The sequence below is a fragment of the Orycteropus afer genome, unplaced genomic scaffold, assembly GCF_000298275.1.
Source record: "Orycteropus afer afer isolate SDZICR_OR568_19922 unplaced genomic scaffold, OryAfe1.0 scaffold00031, whole genome shotgun sequence".
NCBI lineage: Eukaryota > Metazoa > Chordata > Mammalia > Tubulidentata > Orycteropodidae > Orycteropus > Orycteropus afer.
In genome coordinates, this window is record NW_006921618.1 from 7001073 (window position 1) to 7026455 (window position 25383).

General features: G+C 39.7%; 1 protein-coding gene across 1 annotated transcript in view; it reads right to left on the reverse strand.

Moving 5' to 3' along the window:
- Nucleotides 1-345: 345 nt before the first annotated feature.
- The window catches only part of USP48 (ubiquitin specific peptidase 48), a 137684-nt gene continuing 112646 nt past the window's right edge, over nucleotides 346-25383 (reverse strand). The window contains exons 22-27 of the mRNA XM_007935676.2: nucleotides 18359-18463; nucleotides 13112-13267; nucleotides 6268-6393; nucleotides 3994-4042; nucleotides 1784-1810; nucleotides 346-368 (exon numbers count right to left, since the gene is read on the reverse strand). Coding sequence (XP_007933867.1) covers nucleotides 346-368; nucleotides 1784-1810; nucleotides 3994-4042; nucleotides 6268-6393; nucleotides 13112-13267; nucleotides 18359-18463 — 486 coding nt within the window. The remainder of the gene's footprint in view (nucleotides 369-1783; nucleotides 1811-3993; nucleotides 4043-6267; nucleotides 6394-13111; nucleotides 13268-18358; nucleotides 18464-25383) is intronic.

Consider the following 25383-nt stretch of genomic DNA (forward strand, 5'->3'; position numbering starts at 1 on the left):
CAGAACAGAACTTTATTCCCTCCCGTAACGATCAATCTCATGTAAACATGATTCATGGTTACTGCTACCAAACTTGTTCAATCTTTACTTGCCCCTTTCCCTCCCACCACCCCCCTTAAATATAAAATTTGAAACATTTCCTTCAAGTCTGACGTCCTTCAGTGCAATCTGCTTTATTTGACATAAGGCATTTGGGACAGTCACTTTTGAATGAATTGCTGCCTTTTGGAAGAGTCATGTAACAGTTTAATTCTTAAATCCATCTTTTTCTTTTAATGCCCTATTTTAATGTCAAACTCTTCTTCCCTCTGGTCATTTCTTAGCAGTCAGCAAGTGTTCAAAAGATTAATGTCCAAGTAGACCAGTACCTGGGAAAAGAAACACACGTGGAGGTACAGTGAACTAAAAGTTAAGAGTTAATAATGTATTCCATTTGCCAAGAACGCATCATCAACATGGAATATCCAATTTAAATAAACACAGCAGACCCCTGATGTTGAAGAACATGAAAGAAAACACAATCAGCAGACTTCAGGCTTTTAGCTAAATCACACTGCTACTGAAAGCCACATGCTTCCAGGCACATCTTCACACAGGTAACCGGATCTTACTGATGCTTTCATTTGATGGTCATTTTCCATAAAGAAATTTTTTGTTTTGTTGAAACCACATCAGGAGTTTCATTGTAATGGTTATATGTAGAAGACAAAACTGTGTTGAGAGGAAGAGCTGAGGGTAGCAGCTTTGCTCACTCGTTTGTGTTAGCCAAGAATCCCCGGTGTTTGATTCAAATTCATGCCTCAGCAAAATCACACCCTCCATGGAAAGACCTCTGGAGAGGCCCACCCAAAAATAAAAAACCAAAAACCAAAAAATGTAAGAAGGACATCTATTAAATGTCAGCGGTCTGCAGTTGATGGATTAATAAACACTGTTGTTGTTCACAACAACAGTAGTCAAGATGTGGTATAGGCACACCTCAGAGATATTGCAGGTGTGGTTCCAGACCACCACAATAAAGTGAGCATCACAATCAAGTGAGTCACAAGAACTTTTTGGTTTCCCAGTGCATAGTTATGTTTACACTGTATGGTAGTCTATTAAGTGTGCAAGAGCATCATGAAGTCTGAAACATTATGGGAACTACCAAAACGTGACACAGAGACACAAAAAGTGAGCACGTGCCTCTGGAAACATGGTGCTGATGGACTGGCTCAACACAGGGTTGCCACAACCTTCAATTTGTAAAAAACAAAACACCACAGTATCTGTGAAGCACAATAAAACAAGGTATGTTTGTACAAGTCACAGTGTTTCCACTTAAAGTAGTGTTCCAAGAAACGTTGTCATCCTACATAAATTTATTAAACCTTTTCACGGAACCTGATACAAACCCAGCAAATTCTTCTATCTCTAATTGTGATCAGTCACACACAAAGTGATGTGCTCTAAAACTGGACTGACTGGAGGAAATAGAAAAGGTTAAATATAAATCTTGAAATGCCACTAGCTAATTTCCCAATCTCCTCCCATGAAATGGGAAAGAAAAAGCAGAACCGACATCTGGCAGTAGAAACTCCCAACACCCAGGCCCTATCTGAGGCCTGAGTGCAGAATAAGATCATGAAGAAGCTTGAATAAAAAATGCATTTAACTAAAATTAATTTCAATCATGAGACTTAGATTGAATTAAATTTTAAAATCAAATTATAGCCTTCACTATAATAGAAAATTACAGTATGACTCTGACATTCATGAACAAAACATGACAAATGTGACTTACCTTTAAACCCTTCTTCTGGCATACACACTGAAGGAAAAAAAAGAATTCTAAATTAAAAAGATTGTCGTGACAGACAGTAATAAGTGACTTCAATGCCTAAAGACAGTAAGTTTAAAATAACTTTTAATCACCTTACTCACCTATAATGATGACTTGGGAAGTTATGGATGATATTAATCCAATGATCACCTCTGTCTTTAGTTTTTGTTTTTATCAAAGCAGTGCATACATACTGGAAGAACAAGCTTTGTGACTAGGGCCAGTTAGGCCTGACTCCAGAGGGCTGGAGAAAACACCGTGAATGGTGTCCTCTGCAGCTGAGTGACACCCTACCGCAGCCTCCCCCGCTTCTGCCTCCATGTCCATACTCCAGAAGGAGCCACTTTCGATTCTTGTTTCCTGTTCTTGCTGTTTCTTCTCACATTTAACCTCTTTATTTCTAAATAACATACTCATATTACTCTCTCCTGATTTTAGATAATAACCAGTAACTTCCTCAGGATAACTTCCTCAGGTGAAGACAAAATTTAGCTTATGCTACCTCATACGTATCACCTGCCTCCTAACCCACCCTTCTGACACAGAAGTGTTTTGTTGTTAAACCATCTGCAGTGTTGACAATTCTTGGCTCCTTTAACCCATTAGTCCACATCTAACCCACTGGTACACCTTGGTTATATTTCTTTTCTGGTAAACTTTTTTGGCTTTCTGGGCTTGGTAACAGCTGCATTATTTAACTTACATGGTTTGTTTTCTCTGTAATCACCTCCAATTCAACAGTAAATTTTTAAAGATCTGTAAACCTCAAGACAGTCATCAATCAACTCCACTTTCTCTTCTTGAGGATGGCCCTTCCAGAAGCTGGAACTCACGGCTCCAATCTGATCAGGATGGGCTCACTGCCTGCTGCAGAGCCTCTGTTCTGGGGGTCCTAGACCATCTTCTTGGGCATCTTCTCCTACGCTGGATCCCTGGTTTTCTGGTGCCAATGCTGACTTCCTTTCTGATTTACCCTCCTGTCTGAGAAGAGGGCATCCTCATGTGTTCCTGACAAACAATGCACGAGAAACTATTGTGGGCATCCCTCCGTGACCATCTTCCCGAATCATCATCCTATCAATGTGATGAAAGCATCTCTTCAGATGCTTTCAGGATCTTCTTATTTCTGTTTTTTTAATCATTGTACTGGACCCTTGGTGAAATCATTCTGCATTTCCATGAACTCAATTCTGTTCTCTAAATGTTCCTTTTATATAGGCCTTAGTTTGCTTTTTAAATATATATTATCTGTAGGAAATTTTTAAATTTTCTTATGTTTCCTGCACTATTTCCTCTGAGCTCCTTTTTTTTTCCAGTTTGTTGGTAGACATCTCTCATTACAAGCTCTCATTCCTCAAGTGTCTAGCAATCTCAGCCTACCCATTTCTAACTGCCTGCCTGCACTAAAAAGCTGCCTGAAAGCTCTGTTCACTGGGTACTGATGGGCTTCACTGAAGAGGGTGTGGGAGATCAAGCAATGATTTTAAAATTCTAAGCTGTTATCTTAAATTGCCCCATCTCCCCCCAAGAAGAGCCCCCTACTCTTCTGTCTAGGAGGAATGAGGCTGGTCACTAGCATTTTGGCAGAGGCCATCTGATAGGCCCTTATCTCCACCTTCCTAGTGTAATTTCTTCAAGGAGTTTTTAAAAGTGGCCAGGGACCGGCACAGACTCTAGCTGTCCATTTAAAGGACAAGTGGGAAAGCAGTGACATAAATGTGAAGGGAGGTAGCATGTGGGTCTATGGGCCACAGAGCTGCTTTTTATATAGTTTTTCCACCAAGCTTCCTGGGTTTAGGCTCACAGCTCATTCCCAACTTCAGAGGTACCTGCTGTCCCCGATGTCTGTGCCTGCCTGGGCTCTGAGATTCGAATTAGCTTTGCTTCATGCTGACCTCTTCCATCTGCAGGCTTACATTTATGTCCGTGTCCTCAGGTTAGTCCAATACTACTCCTTCCTCTCTGCTTTCCAATTCCTAAAATTCTGTGGACATTTTCCCTGTCTTTCTATGATTTTTTTAAGACCAATAATACAAGAGTCTACCTTAACAACATGTAGAAGCTTTTTCAAGACTGAAGGTAAAAGCAGTGTAGACTGAAGTTTGAGTATCTGTAATTCCACCTCCTTCTAGCAATTAATCAACAGATTCCTATAACAAATTCATCTTTACCTTGCATGACATCATCCATTGCAGCATAATCTGCAATTGGTTCATCAGCCTAGAAAACAAATAAAGACAATTCAAAACCACAAGGGAGGGAGCACATGCCACATACTCATCACACTGAAGTGCAGACCATGATTCAAGTAGTGACTGATATTGCTGTAAGATACAAATACGAACAGTGACCAGTAGCTCAAGCCACAGGCAGCAAGGTCCAAGTTTACCATGGATGCCCTGCCAACTGCAGGTCTGGACTCCTCTCCCTACAGGCTGCCGTAGGGGTGGCATTGTTCCTGGCTCCTAAAAATACCTTCAGCTATAGAAATGTTTGTTGTTGTTGTTGTTATGTGCCGTTGAGTTGGACCCGACTCATAGCGACCCCTCCTTGGGTTTCTGAGGCAGTATCACTACGGAAGTAGACTGTCCCATCTTCCTTCCAAGGAGTGGCTGGTGGGTTTGAACTGCCAGCCTTCTGGTTAGCAGTCAAGTGCCTTAGGCACTATGCTACCAGAGCTCCTTGGAAATGTTTAGATACCCTGAATTTACTAAAAGCAGATTAATATGAGTTAAACGGTGGCAGGGAGAGTTAGGTAGAAGTGGAAAAGTTAGATTGGCCCCCTGAAAATACCAATTGGGTGAAAGAACAGAATATTCATTTCCTTCCTAGAGCAGAAGACAGTATTGAATCAGTTTGTGCTGAAATCTGGTATCTGCAATGACCAGTACAGACTCTGGCTGTACCTCTGAAGTACAAACTCTTTAATAATATAGCCCATCTAGAATTTCAGAAAAAATCATTAGGATCCAGCAACTCAATAGCTTTTAATTTCACAGCACCTTTTGTTGCAAAAAAAAGCACAATGTGGCGGGAGTGGGTGAAGAATGGGAAGGTGGGGTGAGGGGTGTGTATACTTGTATAGGGGCAGATAAGGGTCAGCTCCATCATTCCCAAGCTTTACCTTTACCACACCAGAATTAGAGCTCTAGGGTATAAAATGTATAGATTTCATAGTTCAAAAAGCTGAAGGATTAGCACATGAGGCAGTGGTGTTTGGCACACTGGGAAACTTCTGGTCACCAAGAAACAAAAGAGGTAAAGGAAAGTGACTAAATTAGGCCCTTAGGGAGGGTAGGATTGGGTTAATGAGGCTGGTTCAATGTCTTTTTTCTTTGCAACTTCTCAGAAGTCCCCATTTTCCAAAGAATCTTCCACTGCTACTAAATCCATTCTTCCCAAGGCCAATTTCCATTCTCTGGACAAGAATCCCATTTGTTTTGACAGAGCCTCATGTTTTATTCTTGCTTCCTAGTTTGCTTGGTTGGCACTTTTGAGCCAAGAGAAGGAGAGGGGGTGTTTTAATAAGAGAAGTGGTGTTAAGTCATTCTCCTGGTCCAGAAGTGAGGTCTCGAGGAGCCAGTCAGCAGACCATGGGAGTTGTCATATTTTTTGTTAAAAGTATAAAATATGAGCATTGACATCACTTATGTATGCATCCTCAAGTCAAAATAATTTGCAGACATAAGTATTGTTAGTGTGGTTTTCAGAAAAGAATCCCCAACTAGTTTACAAAAAAAGAAAAAAGAAAAAAAAGGAAGTCCAAATGATCAAGACACCAAAGAAATTTTATGGTCCGAGACTGGGTGACCCTGCTGGTCCAGTGAGGTTGCCCCTGGGACTGACAGTCAATCCTTAGGGCTCAGAGGGACATGATCCAATATCACCCTTTGGTTTTTTTTCCGTCCCCTTCCTTGAAGGGAAAGAAAAATAGATCTGTATCTGGAAAAGATGGCAGGGGGGATATGTCACTGAAAACTAAACAGGTGAATCAGGCATAGGGCTTAGCGGTTGGGTGAGGGGGATTTCTACCATCACCCTGGTATAACAGGGAACAGAAATCATGATGACGATGATGATGATAATGATGATGATGGTGTAGCCTGACCTCATAAGGGCATGGATACTGAGCTAGGCGATCCAGGAAGGGCTCAGAAGAAAAGAAGCCCTCACCTTTGCCTTCTTAGGGTACAGGCAGTTGCTGATGTCGTGGCATCACTGTAGCCTACTGTGACACACAAGAACAAGACCCAGTGATGTCTTGACTTCCTCTGAGTCTTGGCCAGAGCTGGGTAATTCAAAGGTCAGCAAAAATTCCACAGCAGTCGGTTTTCACTACACCCTGCAGAGGACCTGTGGTATCTATCATTCTGTGTAGTTTACACTTGGGAGTGTATATCAATGAAAACCTTCAAGAGTTCCTCAAGTAAGGAGCTGTTACTCACCTTTAATAAAATGACAGATTCAGGAATGACGCCAAGAGTGCCAAGGGTGGCACAGTCATCACTTAAAATTTTTCCATCAATTGACAAATTCTGGTCAAAAGGAGCAACTGAAAACGCATGCATGATCTGTGCCAATATAAAAGAAATAAAATTTGCAGAAAGCAAAATTCTGAGGCCTATATCCTATTTGAATAAATAATGCATGGATTTGTTAAAAAAAAAAAAGGCTTCAGAGTACAAAATACACTATTGTTTGCAGTCTTCCCACTTGCTATGTCCCCACTAAGACTATAATCCTAATATATCTGTGTATGTCCTTAGGTCTGGTAGAGAATCAGGAAGCAATGATACACAGATTTATTTGTTCAGTATCTTACCACCTTCCCAAGGGTGGGGGCGTGAGGCAAGCAAGCTAACGGTTACTCTAGTTTATAGGCATGGGCAAGGTCACCACTGTCCTTGCCACTGTGCCTAGGTCCCACATCACTTAATAAACAAGTCAAGTCTAAATTCTTCCATAAGTTCATCTTTAATCAGCAGTCTGTTTGGATTTTTCTCTTTTGTTTTTATTCCTTTAGCAAGCAGCAGTAATGCACAATTCAGTCTGATTCTTAGACTGAGTCTTCCTTCCAAGAACCAAAAATATGAATTTTTAGAGGGTAATAACTATTATCCTCCACCCCAGTTCTAGTCAAAGTGGTAAAAATGAAATATGCTCTGAATAACTGTTACATATAAAACTCAAGTATTTTTTTAACATTTAGAAAGTTTTTGTTTGTTTTAATTGCATCATTTCAGGGCATAATTACCTCAGTGATGGAGGGTGGGGGGCACACACGCAGGAGTTGGGTTCAGAGAGGCACATACAAGTGCTTTCAATGACACTGTTCTAATTTTTAACTTAGAAGGCTAGCTGAACAGTGCTTGGACATACTCTATTTCATGTATTTTATATTATACCAACATCCACGATGCCACGAGAAAACCATTCTACCCTTTTTCTACATTCTACTCGTTGGATCTGAGCTTAGCGAAGCAGCTCTGATCCAACTGTATGTATAACAAGGCTCAAGAGCTTTACAAGCTGGGGAGACCAACTAGAAATATGATTATAATGAAGGCACATGGCTAAATAAGAACAAGGACAACAACACTGGCTTCCTCCTTAACTACTGGGCCAGAATCTCATCTGGACTTCTCAAATGACATCAGGCCCAAAGAAGCAAGCAGGGATTGATTAGACAAGGATCTGTGGCTAATGATGCAAAGCACACTGCCAACATTAATGACCTGCCTGTGAAGCAACAGGCCTATTTCTGGTGAGCTGGAAGTACTGGCCAGACAATTCTACCAAGACCAGCTCAGCACACAGGAATTAAACAGAGGCAACCAGCTCCAGGTCAGCAAAAAGGACCCATGAAGAAGAAAGTGGAAGTGGAAATGTCTGATGCTAATTTAATGAGGGCAATGTCAGAGCTGCTTGATGGTAAGAACACTCATTCACTTCTCTAAATGTGAAGTATCTTTGCACTACGCTATGGGATTGGACTAACAGCATGAGTATGGTGACAAAACATTTATGTTCATTCAATACTTAATGAAGCTTTTATTATTTAGCTACCATATGTCAAGTACTGTGCTAGGTATTAGAAATATGAAAGTAAATAATCCTATTCAGTCTAAAACCAACCAAACATGCAATTGAGATGTACTGATAATTACCGGTGATTGGAACGCAAAAGTTGGAAACAAAGAAGAGGCATCAGCAGTTGGAAAATATGGCCTTAGTGATAGAAATGATGCCAGAGACCACATGACAAGAATTTTAGAAGACCAATGACTTATTCATCACAAATACCTTTTTTCAACAATATAAATGGTGACTATACACATGGATCTCGCCAGACAGAATACACAGGAATCAAATCAACTACATCTGTGGAAAGAGGTGATGGAGAAGCTCAAAAGGCCAGTAGCTGACTGTAGAACAGGTCATCAACTGCTCACATGCAAGTTCAAGCTGAAGCTGAAGAAAATTAAAACTCTATGAAAGCCCAAAGTACAATCTTGAGTACGTTGTTGTTGTTGTTGTTTGCTGTCGAGTCGGCCCCGACTCATAGCGACCCCTCCTTGGGTTTCCGAGGCAGTATCACTACAGAAGTAGGATTGCCCAACCTTCCTTCTGAGGAGTGGCTGGTGGGTTTGAGTCGCCAGCCTTCTGGTGAGCAGTCAAGTGCCTTAGGCACTATGCTACCAGAGCTCCTACCTTGAGTATATTCCACCTGAATGTAGAGACCACCTGAAGAACAGATTTGATGCACCGAACACCAACAACCAAAGAACAGAGAGTTGTGGGATGACATCAAGAATATCATCCATGAAGAAAGCAAAAGATCATTAAAAAGACAAGAAAGGAAGAATAGACCAAAATAGTTATCAGAAGAGATTCTGAAACTTGCTCTTAGATAGAAGAGTAGCTAACATGAATGGAAGAAATGATGAAATGAAAGAGCTGAACAGAAGACTTTAAAGGGTAGCTTGAGAAGCCAAAATACAGTATTATAATGAAATGTACAAAAACCTGGAGTTAGAAAACCAAAAGGGAAGAACATGCTCAGCATCTCTCCAGCTGAAAAAACTGAAAAAAAAAAAAAAAAAAAAAAATTCAAGCCTCAAGTTGCAATATTGAAGGATTCTATGGGAAAAATATTGAATGATGCAGGAAACATCAAAAGAACATGGAAGGAATACACAGAGTCATTGTACCCAAAAGAATTGGCTGACATTCAACCATTTCAAGAGGTAGCATTCCGATCAAGAGCCGATGGCACTGAAGGACAAAGTCTAAGCTGTACTGAAAGAATTGTCAAAAAAACAGGTCCCAGGAATTGAAGGATGTTCCAATACATGGATGCAGCATTGGGAGGTGCAGGTGGCTCACTCCTTTATGTCAGGAAATTTGGAAGACAGCTACCTGGTCAACCTACTGGAAGAGATCTATGTTTGTGCCCATTCCAAAGAAAGGAGATCCAACAGAATGTGGAAATTACCGCACAGTATCATTAATATCACAGCCAAGTACAATTCTGCTGAAGATAATTCAAAAACCGCTGCAGAAGTACTTAGATAGGGAACTGCCAGAAATTCAAGCCAGATTTAGAAAAGGACATGGAATGAGGGATATCACTGCTGATTCAGATGCATCTTGGCTGAAGGCAGAGAATACTAGGAAAGATGTTTACCTGAGTTTCACTGACTATGCAAAGGCATTCAACTATGTGGATTATAAATAATTATGAATAACATTGTGAAGAATGGCAATTCCAGAACACTCAATTTTGCTTAAGAGGAACCTGAACACAGATCAAGAGGCAATCATTTGAAGAGAACAAGCAGGCAATGCATGGTTTAAAATCAGGCAGGGTGTGTGTCAGGGTTGTATTCTTTTACTATACTTATTGAATCTGTATGCTGAGCAAATAATCTGAGAAGCTGGACTGTATGAAGAAGAACGTGGCATCAGGATTACAGGAAGACTCATCAACAACCTGCAATATGCATATGACACAACTTCCCTTGCTGAAAGTGAAGATGACTTGAAGCATTTACTGATGCAGATCAAAGACTACAGTCTTCAATATGGATTACTCCTCAATATAAGGAAACAAAAATTCTCACAACTGGACCAATAAAGCAACATCAAAATAAATGGAGAAAAGACTGAAGTTGTCAGGGATTTCATTTTATTCGGGAGTGACCACAATCAAATGCAAGCAGCAGTCAAGAAATCAGAGATGTAGTGCACTTGGCAAATCTGCCGCAAGACTTCTATACAGTGTTAAAAGAGCAGCGATATTACTTTGAAGACTAAGGTGCACCTGACGCAACCCATAGTATTTTCAACAGCCTCATGTGCATGTGAAAACTGGACAATGAATAAGGAAGAACCAAGAAAAAGTGATGCATGTGAATTGTGGTGCGGATGAAGAATATGGAAAATTCCATGGACTGACAGAAAAATGAACAAATCTGTCTTTTTAAGTACAGTGGGAATGGTCCTTAGAAGTGAGAATGGCCAGATTTCATTTCATGTATTTTGGGATGTCAGAAGACCCCAGTCCTTGGAGAAGGATATTATGCTTGGTAAAGTAGAGGGTCAGCAAAAAAGAGGATGACCCTCAACAAGATGGATTGACACAGTGGCTGCGACAATGAGCTCAAGCGTAGCAATACTTGGGAGGATGGTGCAGGACAGGCACTGTTTTGTTCTGTTTGTTGTACATACGGTCCTTATGAGTTGGTGCTGACTTGACAGCACCTAACAACAACCACCTCTGAGAAAGGAGAGGGGTTCACACGAGTGGGAGAAAAGAAAAGTATTGAAGGTGGTGGCAGAAGGTATATGCAGGATCGAAGGGGTACAAAAAGGAAAGAAGTCCGTCTTACAATGGAGAACATAATGCTTGGGAATGAGGGAACAGGCCAACCCAAAGTAGGAGACCTGTGGTATAATCTCTAATAAACCAGAGGCTACAAGAATGCCTGAGTATAATGAATGTTACTCAGGTCTGTTTAACAAGTGAGTGCAGCACTCCTGCTCTATGAAGCATAACAGAAACAATGAAAACCTATTCCAAAAGGTGAGCAGCTCCTGGTGGCTCACCATGGAGGGTGGCTGAGGAAAGGAAACGCAGGAGCAATGGTCTCAGCCCCCAGCCATTTAACTTCCATGCCAAAATTGCCCCTTCCCTAAGGCAGGAAATGCCATTCATTTAAAACCTTTATTTAAGAATACAATTAAACATGGAGAATCTTCTGAGAAAGGAGATGAATAAATTGCACTTCATTTATTTTATGGCATCATAGGTTGATGAATGATAATTGGGTGGAGAAAGTTAAGGTTTTAGGCAACTATATATAGATCCGTCTAAAACTTAGAACATTTATAAATTTGCAAAGGCTTTCACCTTATTAACCAGGAAATTGAGTATCATCTAGAGGATAAGGTCAATCAAATATAACAAGTACCTTACCAAACCCGATCCACTGCCACTGAACACAGCAGAATGCCCCACAGAGTTTTCAAGGCTGTAAATCTTTACAGAAGTAGATTTCCTCATCCTTTCCCCGTGCTTTTCGTTAGCAGCCCAATGCTTTAACCAAGAACCACCACCAACTGAGGATCCCAAACAGGCCCACCACAAACTCCAATGCTCTTCAGGCTGCTAAGCAAAATGGGCAGGTCTAGTGGAGACTTCAAAAGCTACAAGGGAGCTATAAGGGGAAAATTACATTTTGCTGTCCTTTCTTTCGACTCTGTTTGGATCAGAGAGATCCCTGAAGCAAGAATGGGAGATACAAGGAAGGACACTGCAAAGGCCTGTCCAAGAAGAGCACATCTGAGGGTTCCATCTGAACAGCTGCTGCCTTCCAGCAGCTCGTTCATGCAGGGAGCATGCTTCCAGATGGAGAGGTTATTTCTGCTGACTTATGATTTGTTCTTTAAAAATGGTAGTCCTTAAGAAAAGCAGCACAAGCTTTTTAACGTCTTCATCCACAGGGGCTTTTTTTTGTAATATAAAGGTTTTGAATGTTCGAGGTTTACCACTGACAGGAAGAAAGCTGGTGATAAAACAAGCTCTCCCAGATGCAAAATGTATAGTAACAGAGTAAAGATATTATGCCAACACGATTATTTTCAGAGCTGTGGGTTCAACCAAGGGAAATACTGTTCTCAGGACAATTTGGAACACATAACACCCTCAAAAGAAGCCTGTACTTTGGCTTCACTTGCAGTGACAAATGTCAGCAACAAGGAAAATGCCTAACCAGTAAACCATTCCATGTAAAAGCAGCAAACGAGGGAATCTGGGCAACGTTTTGGTTTTGATCCTGACTGAAAAGATTAGGGGTCAGACTTTTTCAGAGGCATCTTCAATTTATCTGCTCCTTTTGTCTATGCTTGGAACACCACAGTACTCATTCACAGTACTTTAGTGCCGATGGTGAGCATGCTCAGAAGACCTCCATTTCGTTCACCAAATGATTTGCAAAGAAAGCAATCAGGGCTTCAGTGGGATGGGTATAGCATGATGGAAAATGAACCTTTGTAACAACTTAAGAGAACACCACTGTATAAAGAGAAGGAGAGGAATATAAAAATTCTATCAAGAAGATTTATCTGCCACTAAAAATATTGCAATAAAAAGAATTTCTGACTCATCCAAGTGAATAAGCAATCAAGGGGCTGTCTTTTATCTATTCTTAAATCTCAGAGTAGATCCTGGTAACAGGCTCAAATACCTATTAAATGGTCAAAGAAAAAACATACAGCACAATAAAGTGAGAGAACAATTATCCTGGAACAAGCTCCACAAATTAAATGGTTCTCAGTGTTTCTCATTATTAGAAAGCGACTCAGAGCTTGCTCAAGTTTTCAGAATCAACACTTTCATCTTCACAGATAGATTCTTGGCTATTTTGAAAATGCTAATTCTTTTTATAAAAGGAGTTGCTGTAATTTTGGAGCCCTGCAGGCATTATTCTGAAGTTTTAAAAAGCTTAATACAAATAACAAATAGGTGTTAAAAGGTCAACCCTGAGAGAAAACACAGATAGATACACGTACATATGTAAATATATAGTGGGAATTCATAAAGGTTCTGCAGGCACTTGAACAAATGTTCTATCTTCCTCACCTGAATTTTTTTTTTTTAATTTTCACTGTGATTTGGGTGCAAAATTACAAAGCAGATTCATTTTACACTCAATAGTGCATACATATTTTGTTTCATGGCACCGATTACAACCCCAAAAATAAACCACTCTCCCCCTATCTCCTCACCTGGATTTTTAATTCTTTTAATGTTTGATTAGCAGAAACAAGAAGTGCTTTCTCACCACGAACTTTTCTATGTCTCATACTTCGCCGAATAACTTGCTTTTGATAGGCTATGTAATTTTGGTGGGATATTTTTTGTCGCTTTGTCCCTCCATTGCTCTACAAATAAAGATTCAAAACAAAGAAAGCAGTGAAATTACCCGGTGTGACCCTTGCTCAGGAAGTTCACTATGTAAGTGCAAGCTGTTTACTTAAATGTCCCTTAGCCATTTGCAATTCAATGTAAACAATGAGGAGAAACTTGCCAGAGGTTCTTTGCAGGCTTACATAAAACTGAAAACAGAATTGGATGGGCAATAGACAACTCTTAACTGCATATAAGCTCCAGGATTTAAAAAAATAATAGTTTTTAAAAAGATATTTAATAGCATGGGTGGGAGGGGGGGGGAGGGAACACTGAAAAAAAAAAAAAAGACACTTAAGAGCAACAAGTTTAATACTAAATCAGAAAACACTTGATAAATCAAAAACTTGAAGATTACAAAATTTAATTTATGAACAGCCTGAATTCTTGTTTGTTTTCAGTCTCCTCTTCTTGAGAATGACATGGAAGCTAAGTAAACATTGCTGAGAACTTTAAAATGAAGAACAGCATCTTAACCGAGACGTCAAATTTAAACTAAAAACAGGATGAGACATGTGCCTTGACATGATGATGTCATACAGAGTCCCTCGTAAAGTTGCAAAAAATATTAAACCTGAATCTAATCATTAGACACAGTATCTAATTTTCAGAAAATATAGATGGTACAGGAACAAGTTAAAAACAACACACAAAGGCAATCAGTCAAATCCTGAATGTGTGCTAATCTTCAAAAGATCAGACTGGTTTCTAAGTCAATGTCAAGGAAGGAAATAATGAGAGTGAGGAGGTAGATTTTAATAATCGTTAGACTTCAGTGGTACCAGACGATGCACACCTGGCCTGCATACTGGTTTGAGGGAGAAACAGACTTGAGATATAAAACACACAAAAAATCGGCTATGAGTACATTAGTGAGTTTTGTTAGTTTTCTGATTTGTGAACGAGGTATCAATGTTACAAAGACACTTTCTAGAATATGCTTACTTATCCTATTTAGGGGTAAAATGTTATGATGGCCATAATTTACCTAAAAATGGTTAAGCAAAAAAGCACACACGTATATACAAGTATATATACAGGTAACGTACTAATCTGTTACATTTTTATAATAAAAAGTAAGGAAAAGATAACAGGTAAGAGTCAAATGTCCTCCCACAATATTCCTATGAATGTTTCAACAAAGGGTCAGCAGTCAAGATTCGCCTAATCAGGCCAAGGAATAAAAGAAGTAGGATTAAAAAGTCATTTTCTCTGGTTTAATTAAAGCTGGATGAGATAAGCCAAGGCCCTAGCTCTGGTTTCTACAGTTGTCACTGGGTGTCAGCTGTACACAAGCAGAGTGCTTCAGAGATCATTATGGACACAGACGCTATATACTCATTACCTATAGAGCCCCACAGAGTCATAGAGCAAAAAGAGGGTCAGGACACAAGCACAGAAGCCCACTTGTTCAGGGTGACATCCACTGGCTAGGCACTCACTGCACAAGGTTAGGGTCTGGCAGCTCTGGCCCTGAGTCTAAACATACATAGCTGGGTCTAAGATCCATGCAGAAAACTTAAGTGAACATAGGGGTTCTAAATAACAGGAGTTATTGGAATATAAGGAAAAATGTATACAACAAAATATAATTCTACTTTAGAAATACACAACGCAACCTAAAAACAAAGCCCAGAGCATCAAGCAAGATACATGTTTTAATGACTGATTTTAAATGGGTCTAAAAGCTTTTTTAAAAAAATGCACAAAATTTAAATACAACTTAACTGATACAAAGCAGCCCAATGGTTTTACAAGGCTTTCAGTTACCTAAGTGATACCAATACTAAGTACATCATTAACCTAAATTTTAGATAAAGTCAAAAGAACTGGGTTGATCTAGCTTAGAGAAAGGAGGGAAAAGGGGATTTGTTCACTTCCATTAAGGACAAGTAGAAATGCATTATTTTTTTATTACAGGGATTTAAAGCTGCAATTACAGAAGCTATTGATGTACTGAGATACTGTAACATATTATAAAGAAAAATTGTGAGGTGTCCTTAATTAAAAAGCCTTGACATTCTTCAGGGACTACCTACTTTTTTCTGGAGAAGGAGGTTAGCCTTAAGATCTTTTGTAGGCCAAAAATATTTAAAATGCTCTAGACTATTAAAACGTACCATCAAGGAGGAGGAAGACAGAAGAAAATAATAATGTATAAAAAGTAATTACAGCATAAAAAGCAGTGTTTCCCAACATCTCCTATCATATTTATAAATGTGAAATCTGTTGTTATCCACAACTGAAGAGTAATTCCACATCTACATTTTAAAAACTGGTGTGCTGGTGGCATAGTGCCCAAGGCATTTGACTGCTAACCAGAAGGCTGGTGGTTCAAATCCACCAGCTACTTCTCAGAGGGAAGGTTAGGCAATCTAACTCCATAGTGATACCACCTTGGAAACCCAAGGAGGGGTCGCTATGAGTCAGGTCAGACTCGACGGCACATAACAACAACAGTCTAAATCACTTGAAAATGCAGTTTTCTAAGTAACGCTTAGGCTGAAAAGCAAAGGCTGAAATAACAGAGATAAGAACCTACTAGGTAAGAAGCATAACAAAATAATTTACAAAGTTTACCAGAAGAATAGAGAGTAAGCTGGTGACAACAGGCAAGAAAAAGATTTGAGGAAAAAAAAAAGATTCCCAAATGATTACTAAACCATACTATAACTAAAACAACATGGTACTACCTGCTAAGGCAGATAAATGAAAGAGAACTGAGTCCCAAATCAAGATAGATATGTGTGGCTCGTATGTGTGCACGTGTGCACACATACACACACCTCTCACACACACATATGTCTTTATACTATACAGGTAATCCTAGACTTACAACAGGATTGTGGTTTCAGTCATAAGTTGGTTCTAACATAATATCTCTTTTTTTTTTTTTAAATGTTTTCATTATTATCAGTAAGGAGCTCTGGTGGCATAGTACTTAAGGCATTTAACTGCTAACCAGAAAGTTGGCGGTTCAAACCCACCAGCCACTCTGGGGAAGGAAGACTGGACAATCTACTTCTATAAAGATTTACCGCTTCCGAAACCCAAAGGGGGTCGCTGTGAGTTGGAATCAACTGGATGGCAGTAAGGTTTTTTTTTTTTTTTTTTTTAATCAGTATCTTTATAAATCCAGTATTTGTCTTTGGGGGTTCCCATGAGAATATGAGCAATGAGAATTCTCATGAGAATATGTAGCAAATTCATGCTACAACACTATATGTAATACATATTACTAATGATAAGCTGTAAGACCCCCACACCTTCACAAAGACAAAAAACACAATGTAAGCACAGGTCATTATCTTAACTTGAATACGCTGTAAGTCAGGGACTGCCTATGTAAGTATTTTTAGTATATCAATTAGAAAAGCAAACCTGCAGATCTGTGGCTTGGAAGATGGACTGTGTGTGGAGATAGGCATGTTGACAATGGGCTAGAGGCAGCAGGTTAAGTTATGTCTGCAAACTCTTGTTATATGACTCAAAAAAAAAAAAAAAAAACAACAACCCAAACTCACTGCCCTCAAGTCGATTACAACTCATAGCGACCCTCTTTGGGTTTCTGAGGTTGTAAATCTTTACGTAAGTAGACTGCCTGGTCTTCTTTCCATGGCATGGGCTGGTGGGTTTGAACTGCCAACCTTTTGGTTAGCAGTCAAATGCCTTAGGCACCACACCACCAGAGCTCCTTTTATGTGACTTGGTACTTTCAAAAAAGTATTCCAAGAAACACAAGACATGAGTACAGACTTTACTAAGATCATTACTTATAAGAAAACATCCCCTCAAAACAGAAAATCTTATCTAATAAAAGTAACATTCTTATAAAATGGACAGATTTGGTTAGCACTGACTGAAGCAAAGGGGCCCTACAATGCTGACCCACTGAAATTCAAACCTGGATGATTTTAACAGGAGAGCTGCCAATCATGGTAGGATAGTGCATAGAACTGCATGTTTTTTTTTGTTGTTGTTGTTAAAAGAACTGCATGATTTTGTTCCATCATCGGTGTTTTAAAGTTAACATTTTATGAGATCAACAAGCTATGGAAAACAAATGAGGTTTTATCCATGCTGACATATTCCTTTATACCAGCTGGGAAACTGCAAGCAACATTTGTCTCAGGGAGCCCAAGACTGAAGTCAAGAAGGTTTTCAGACTTTCTTAATCAATGTTGAAAATGAAGCAACGGTATCAATCTGCAGACAGGCCAACAAGCCCAGATCCCTCTGCTCTGTAACAGATTTAGCAGATGGCAACTCTAACACTTTTCTTCCTTCAGGGAGAATGCTAACTGTAATTTGAATACAATGTATTTTAGCAGTAAAGAAAGAAAATCTCTCATGTGCTAAAACTAAACTCTAACTAGAAGGGAAATTTCACAAAGTTAAGGTCTCTATTGAATGTCCCAGAACACAGTAGTTTGACTTTTTGAGAGGCTGAATTTACCTACATCATACATCAACCAAACACATTCCCCACATTATTTCTTGTTCTTAAGATAATTTTCTCTAGTATCACTATGAACATGTAGAATCTAATCAAACAAACAAATGGGAGGGGTAGAAAATCCTAATAGAAAACAGAGCGTTTTAATAGAAGAATTTCTACTTCATTATAGAGGAGAATGAAAGATTAATATATCAGCTGATTTGGCCATTTGACTCTTTAATTAGAGACCTGAAAATCTCTTCCATATACTCCATTATAAGGTTATTGTTTATTTGGGAAATTTGGGTTAAATCATTTTTTTCATATTTCAAGATTCCATAATTAAGCAACAAACCAAGATATGAGTCTTGCTTTAGTTTTCCTTTTCAGCTAAAAATTCAATCATTATGTTCTATTTTAGCTTTTCTTACTTAATAGCAAGAAATACATTAACTCTGGAAGAATATGGTCCACAGCTTTTCATGAGAAATCAGAATTACAGTGTGCCACTGAAACCGAGGGAAGAGAAAGCGAATAAAGAAGGAGCTGAGAACAACATCCCACACGGTCTAAGAGATGCATGCAGGGGCAAGGAGCTTTCAGAATGACAAAGGCACTCAGCACATACTTGATTAAAATCTGGATCTTTTTCTCCATCTGGTTTAGCTTCTTCCTTGTCCTCCTCGGTTTCTGAACTACTCACATTCAGCTCTGGAGCTGAATCCTTCATCACCTGAATGGATCAGGACAACAGAGAAAGTAGGTTAGATCCTAGGAAGTCATGCTCTGAAGGGTGCGTATGGGAGTGGGGACTCATGGGCAATCTTTACCAAGAGGACAGAAGCCCTGTATCAGCAGAGGGTAACAGATCAGATAGTGCATTAGGAATCAAGGACTTTGTTTTCTAAGTTCCTGCCTCCTTATTATGTACAACAAAACATTTACCACTTCAATTATTTTTACATGTACAATTCAGGGACATTAATTACATTTAACATGTCGTGCAACCATCATCACTGTCCATTTCCATATTTTTCCTCACTCTTAACATAAACCCAGTGCAGGGCACTTTTAGCCGTAACTCCCTGTTGCCCCCATGCCTGGGAACCACTCAAACTTTAGTCTCTGCATTTGTTTAGTCTAGATGTTTCACGTAAGTGAGACCATGCAATATTTGTCCTTTTGTTTCTGACTTCTTTCCCTCAGAGTGATTTCGAGGTTCATCCACATCACAGTATATATCAAATTTCATTTCTCCTTAGGCTGAGTAATATTCCAATGTATATACTACATTTTATTTATGCATTAATCTGCTAATGGACACTTCAGCTGTCTTCCATCTTTTGGCTATTGTGACTACAGCTTCAGTGAACATTGGTGTTGACTGCAGTGAATAAACATGAAGACAGCACAGAACCTGGCTATGCTTCATTCTGTTGTACGTAAGGTCACCAATTAGAGCCAACTTGACAGCAACTAGCAATAATAAACAATAGCATATACAAGCATTCCTCGTTGTCAAGTCTTTTGGCATTATAAAAAGGTGTGGCAGACCTCCTCATCTAACTTCATAAAGGGGGGTAGAGCGGGATCAGCATCAACAGAAGCCCAAGACTGATTCCCATGAGGTGAAGTCAAACAAACCTCTTCTCTCCAACCTTTTGACCAATTCTAACAACAGTTTATGGCAATCTCTACTTCTCTGTTAGGTTTGATCATTCGTTGCAATGGCCACACAGAACTCTCATGTTGTTTTTGTGTCAGTGCCATCAATTTGGCTCTGACTTATAGTGACCCTATGTACAACAGGTCGAAACACTGACTGGTCATGCATCATCCTCACAATCCTTGCTATAGCTGAGCCCATCGCTGCAGCCACTGTGTCAATCCATCTTGTTGAGGGCCTTCCCCTTTTTTGCTGACTGTCCACTTTACCAAGCATGATATCCTTCTCCAGGGACTGGTTCCTTCTGACAACATGACCAAAGTAGGTGAGACGAAGTCTGGCCATTTACTTCCAAGGAGCATTCTGGCTGTACTTCTTCCAGGACAGATTTGTTAGTTCTTCTAGCATTCTAATCACCAGTTGCATTCCAATCACAGACCATACTCACAGTTATTGGGTTTATTAGGAAAGAACAGGTTATAATTCAGGATCAGGATCAAGAAACATGTAGGCAAAATCTGGAAGGCTTCTCCAGAAGAGGGATCACATCCCTCTGTTCTTCAGTGTAGGACAGCTGTCTCAATTCCTTGCAGCCACACAGATCTCCTACTCTTAGCCTCCTAAGGGCAGGATCCACACAGCCACTTCAGGATAGGCCTCCTTTCTCAGTCGTCACCTGTCCTGCTCAGGCAAGTGTTACAAAGCTCTTTTGTTGTTGTTGTGTGCTGCCGAGTCGGGCCTGACTCAAAGTGACCCCTCCTTGGGTTTCCAAGGTGGTATCACTATGGCAGTAAATTGCCCAACCTCCCTTCCGAGGAGTGCTGGTGGGTTTGAACCGCCGGCCTCCTGGTCAGCAGTCAAGTGCTTTAAGCACTACACTACCAGAGCTCCTACAAAGCTCTGCTGATAACTGCTTGGAAGCACCTCACTCCACCAGGAAGCCTCCAGTACTCAGCTCTCTTGCTCTGTGGGTCAGAAAGCCCACCATGCCATCTCCGGCCAGTCTCCTACTGCTCACACCAGTGCCAATGTGCTGTGCTGAGCTTGCTACTGCTTCTTGTTATCTCGTGTCATCTCTGGAATTACAGCTCTCTCTGTGTCTTGGGTTTAAGAGGTCCTCCTCAGCACAGGGACCCTGACTCTAAAGGATGTACTCTGCTCCTGGTTCTTCTGCTTAATGGTAGTGAGATCCTCTTCTCCACTTCTGAGATTGGCTCCTTTTAAGCCTAGTGAGATGGGAAAACTGAACCCCTCCATCAGGGTTCTATACACCTTATTTGCATTATTAGCAAGTTGTCCAATTCCCTTGGTAGAAGGGACATGCATCTTATTTGTATAGTCTCACCTAATTATTTTATGGGGAGACACAAAGACCAATGGCTAAAAGTGCCATATTAAGTAATTCACTGCACCACAGGTATATACTTAGGAGTGAATTGCTGGCTCACATGGTAATTCTATGTATAATTTTTTAAGAACCACCAAACTGTTTTCCACAGTGGCTGCACTATTTTAAAATCCTACCAGCAACAGATGAGTGTTCCAATTCTTCCACATCTTTGCCAACACTTATTCTCCATTTTTCAATACCCATCCTAAGGCACTAAGTAACCTCAATGTGGTTTTGATTTGCATTTCCCTAATGGCAAAGAGTGGCTTGAGAAGTCAAAGTATTATAATGACGTGCAAAGACCTGGAATTAGAAAACCAAAAGGGAAGAACATGCCTGACATTTCTCAAGCTGAAAGAATTGAAGATAAAATTCAAGCCTCGAGTTGCAATATTGAAGGGTTTTATGGGCAAAATATTGAATGACGTAGTGAACATCAAAAGAAGATGAAAGGAATACACAGTGTGATTGAACCAAAAAGAATTGGTTGATGTTCAACCATTTCAGGAGGTAGCATATGATTAAGAACTGATGGTATTAAAGGAAAAAATCTAAGCTGCACTGAAGGTACTGGTGAAAAACAAAGGCTCCAGGAATTGAATGAGTATCAAATGAGGTGTTTCAACAAATACATGCAATGCTTAAAAGCACTCACTAGTCTATGCCAAGAAATCTGGCCAAGTGACTGTAAGAGATCTATATTTGTGGCCATTCTAAAGAAAGGTGATCCAATATGATGCAGAAATTGTCAAACAATATCATTAATAGCACATGCAAATAAAGTTTTGCTGAAGATAATTCAAAAATGGTTGCCACACTACATCGACAGGGAACTTACAGAAATGCAAGCCAGATTTAGAAGAGGACGTAGAACAAGAGGTATCATTGCTGATGTCCGAGAATAACGGGCTGAAAGCAGAGAACACCAGGAAAGACGTTTACCTGTTTTTCATTGACTATGCAAAGGCATTTGACTCTGTGTATCATAAAAAATGATGGATAACATTATGAAGAATGGGAACTCAACACATAATTGTGCTCATGAGGAACCTATACACAGACCAAGAGGTAGTAGTTTGAACAGAACAAAGAGCTACTGCATCATTTAAAATCAAGTATGTCATGGTTGTATCCTTTCATCATACTCATTCAATCTATACGCTGAGTAAATAATCTGAAAAGATGGACTATATGAAGAACACAGTATCAGGATTGGAGGAAGACCCATTAACAACCTGTGATATGCAAATGACACAACCTTGCTTGCTGAAAGTGAAGAGGACTTGAAGCACTTACTGATGAAGATCAAAGCAGCCTTCAGTACATATGACACCTAAAGAAAACAAAAATCTTAACAACTGGAACAATGAACAAATTAAGATAAACTAAGAAGAGACTGAGCATAGTGCCTAAAGCACTTGATTGCTAACCAGAAGGCTGACAGTTCAAACCCACCAGCCATTCCTCAAAAGGCAGACTGGGCAATCTACTTTCATAGTGGTACCACCTCAGAAACCCAATGAGGGGTTGCTATGAGTCGGGTCCAGCTTGACGGCACGTAACAACAAGAAACTGAAGTTATCAATGATTTCATTTTACTTGGATGCATAGTCAACGCCCAAGGAGGCAGCAGTTGAGAAATCAAACAACACATTGCATTGGCCAAATCTGCTGCAAAAGACTCCCTTGAAAGTGCTAAAGAGCAAAGTGTAACTTTGAGGACTAAGGTGTGCCTGACCCATGGTGTTTTCAATAGTCTCACACGCATGCACAAGCTGGGACATGAATAAGGAAGAGAGAACTGATGCCGCTAAATTATGGTGTTGCTGAAGAATACTAAATATACCATGGACTGCTAGAAGAATGGACAAATCTGTCTTGGAAGAAATACAGCCAGAATCTTCCTCAGAAGGGAGGATGGGAAGACTTCCTCTTATGTACTTTGGACATGTTATCAGGAGAAAACGTTATGCTTGGTAAAGTAGAAGGTCAGCAAAAAAAGGAAGACTCTCAACAAGACAGCCCGACACAGTGGTTGCAACAATGGACTTAAACAGTAAAGACTGTAAGGATGGTGCAGAACCACGCAGTATTTCATTCTATTGTACACAGGGCTGCTGTGAGTTGCAACCAACTTGATAGCACTCAACAATGAAAACGAAGAGCATCTTCTCATGTGTTTAATGGCCATTTAGAGATCTTCTTTCATAAAATGTCTATTCAAGTCTTTGGCCTATTTTTTGATTAAGATTGGGTGTGTGTGTGTGTGTTCAAGTTTTAAGAATCCTTTATATATTCTGGATATTAAACCCTTATTAGATATATGGTTCCCAAATATTTTCTACCATTCTGCATGTCTTTACTACTTTGTTAGTAAAGATCTTTGATGGATAAAAGTTTTTAATTTTGATAAAATCCAATTTACCTATTTTGTCTTCTGTTGGCTTGTGCTTTCGGTATTATACCAAAGAATTCATTGGAAACTAGTTTCTGAAGCATTACCTCTGTTTCGTTCTAGATTTTTATAGTTTCATTACTTGAATTTGGTTTTTTTGATCTAATTTGAGTTGATTTTCATAGGTGGTGTGAGGTAGGGGTCTACTTTCATTCTCCTGCATGTAGAAATCCAGTTGTAACATAACACTATTTATTAAAGAGACTATTCTTTCCTCATTGTATGGACTTAGCACACTTGTTGAGAATCAATTGTCCATAAATGTATATAGGTTTACTTTGGTGTTTGCAATTTTATTCTTTTGGTCTATACATCTAACCTTAGGCCACAACCAGATTGTTTTGATTACTGTAGCTTTAGAGTATGTTTCGAAATTGGGTAGTATGAATCCTCCTACTTTGTTCTTTTTCAGTATTGCTTTGGCTATTCAGGGCCCGTTGCAATTCCATATGTATTTAAGGACTGGCTTTTCCATTTCAGCAAAGAAGGCTGTTGAAATTTTTGTAGAAATTGTGTTCGGTCTATATATCACTTTGGGGAGTATTAACATCCTAACAATATTAAGCCTTCAATCCATAAATACGTCTTCACATTTCTTTAGATCTTAATTTTTTTCAGCAATGTTTTACAGTTCATGGTGTACAAGTCTTTCATCTAAATAGATACATTTATTCCTACGTATTTTACCTGCTAAAAGGGATAGTTTTACTTCTTCCTTCCCAGTATATATACCTTTTAGGTTCTCTTTCTTTTTCTTTCCTTCCTTGCCTTAAATGCTCTGGCTAGGACTTCCAGTAAAATATTTGATAGCAGTGGTGAGATTGGGCATCCTTGTCTTTTCCAGATCTTAAGTGGAAAGCTCTTAGTCTTTTCCCCATTGAATTCTATGTCCCTTCAACATGTTAGTTTTTTTAATCTGTTGACTTATTCTTGTATTTAATGTACTCGCCATAAACGTAAGAGATCTCTGAAGAATAGTTATTTTTATTGAGATTTTAAAATAGTGTTATTTTGCAAAAGTTTGAAGACATTCCACACCCAGTACTCTGATTACCAAACGTTTTCAGGTTCTCAAACTTGTTCCAATGACAGAATGCCAGAAACACAATGTTCTTCAAGTACTGAGCAAAGGATGGAAAAAGGTTCCTTTGAAAACTGCTAAGAAATACTGCTATTGAACTCAAAATAAATAATGAAATGATAAAAATGGGTACTATTTTATAGATACATATACATGCAAACAGGTATGAAAGTTTTAAGAAAATTCCAGGAAGAAAACTGAGACTTTTATATTCATTATCTTAGTTTTCTCTGCAAATTAGGTGACAAAATGGTTAGTGCAACCTGTGAAGCAAAAGCAACATCCTACATGCCTAATGTGTAGTTTAAAAATCACTCCACCGGAACAATATGTTTGGTAACTACCATCAAATAAAATGCATTTTCAGTTCCAGCAAGATGGCGGACTAGGCAGAAGGACTGCACAGATGCTCTTCAACAAAAAAAAGGAAAACCAATGAACACAGACACAGAAGATAATCTTGGACCCCTGAGCCTTGAAGGGAAGGATACAAAAGTGGACTAAACCCCAACTAGCAGAAGAATTTGTGTGAAAAACCCAAAAAAGGAGACACACGGAGCTGCAGTCTGGCAGTGGCCTGAGCAACCCTGATAGCACAGACCACAGGGCTTGGAGATTCCCGAGTGGTGGTAGGACCTAAGAATTAACCCAAAAATCACCCTGCTAGCCAGGGACTGCCCAGAAGACTGTGCACGGTGGCTGGGGAACAAACAGAGGTGGTGAAGAGAAAGGTGGGCTGAGCTGTGGACTTCTGCTTATCCGGAGGGTGCCGCCATTTTGTAGGTTTACAAAGCTGCTTGACTATCTTGGATACTCAAAGAGACAGTGCTTTCGCAGATTTCTGGGGCTTAAGATCACGTTCTGCTTTCCAGCAACCCCAAGGACACTCAGGGCCTGCAAGACTGAAAAGGTACGTCATTCTTCTTGTTACTGCGCCCTACACCCGCTTGGTGAACGGAGGTGTGGCCATCCCCACTCCCACCTATCTTCTGGGCCCACAGGAACTCCATCACAGTCTGTGTGCTCAGACAGAGCCTGGGTGCCCTACCCAGTCCTCCACC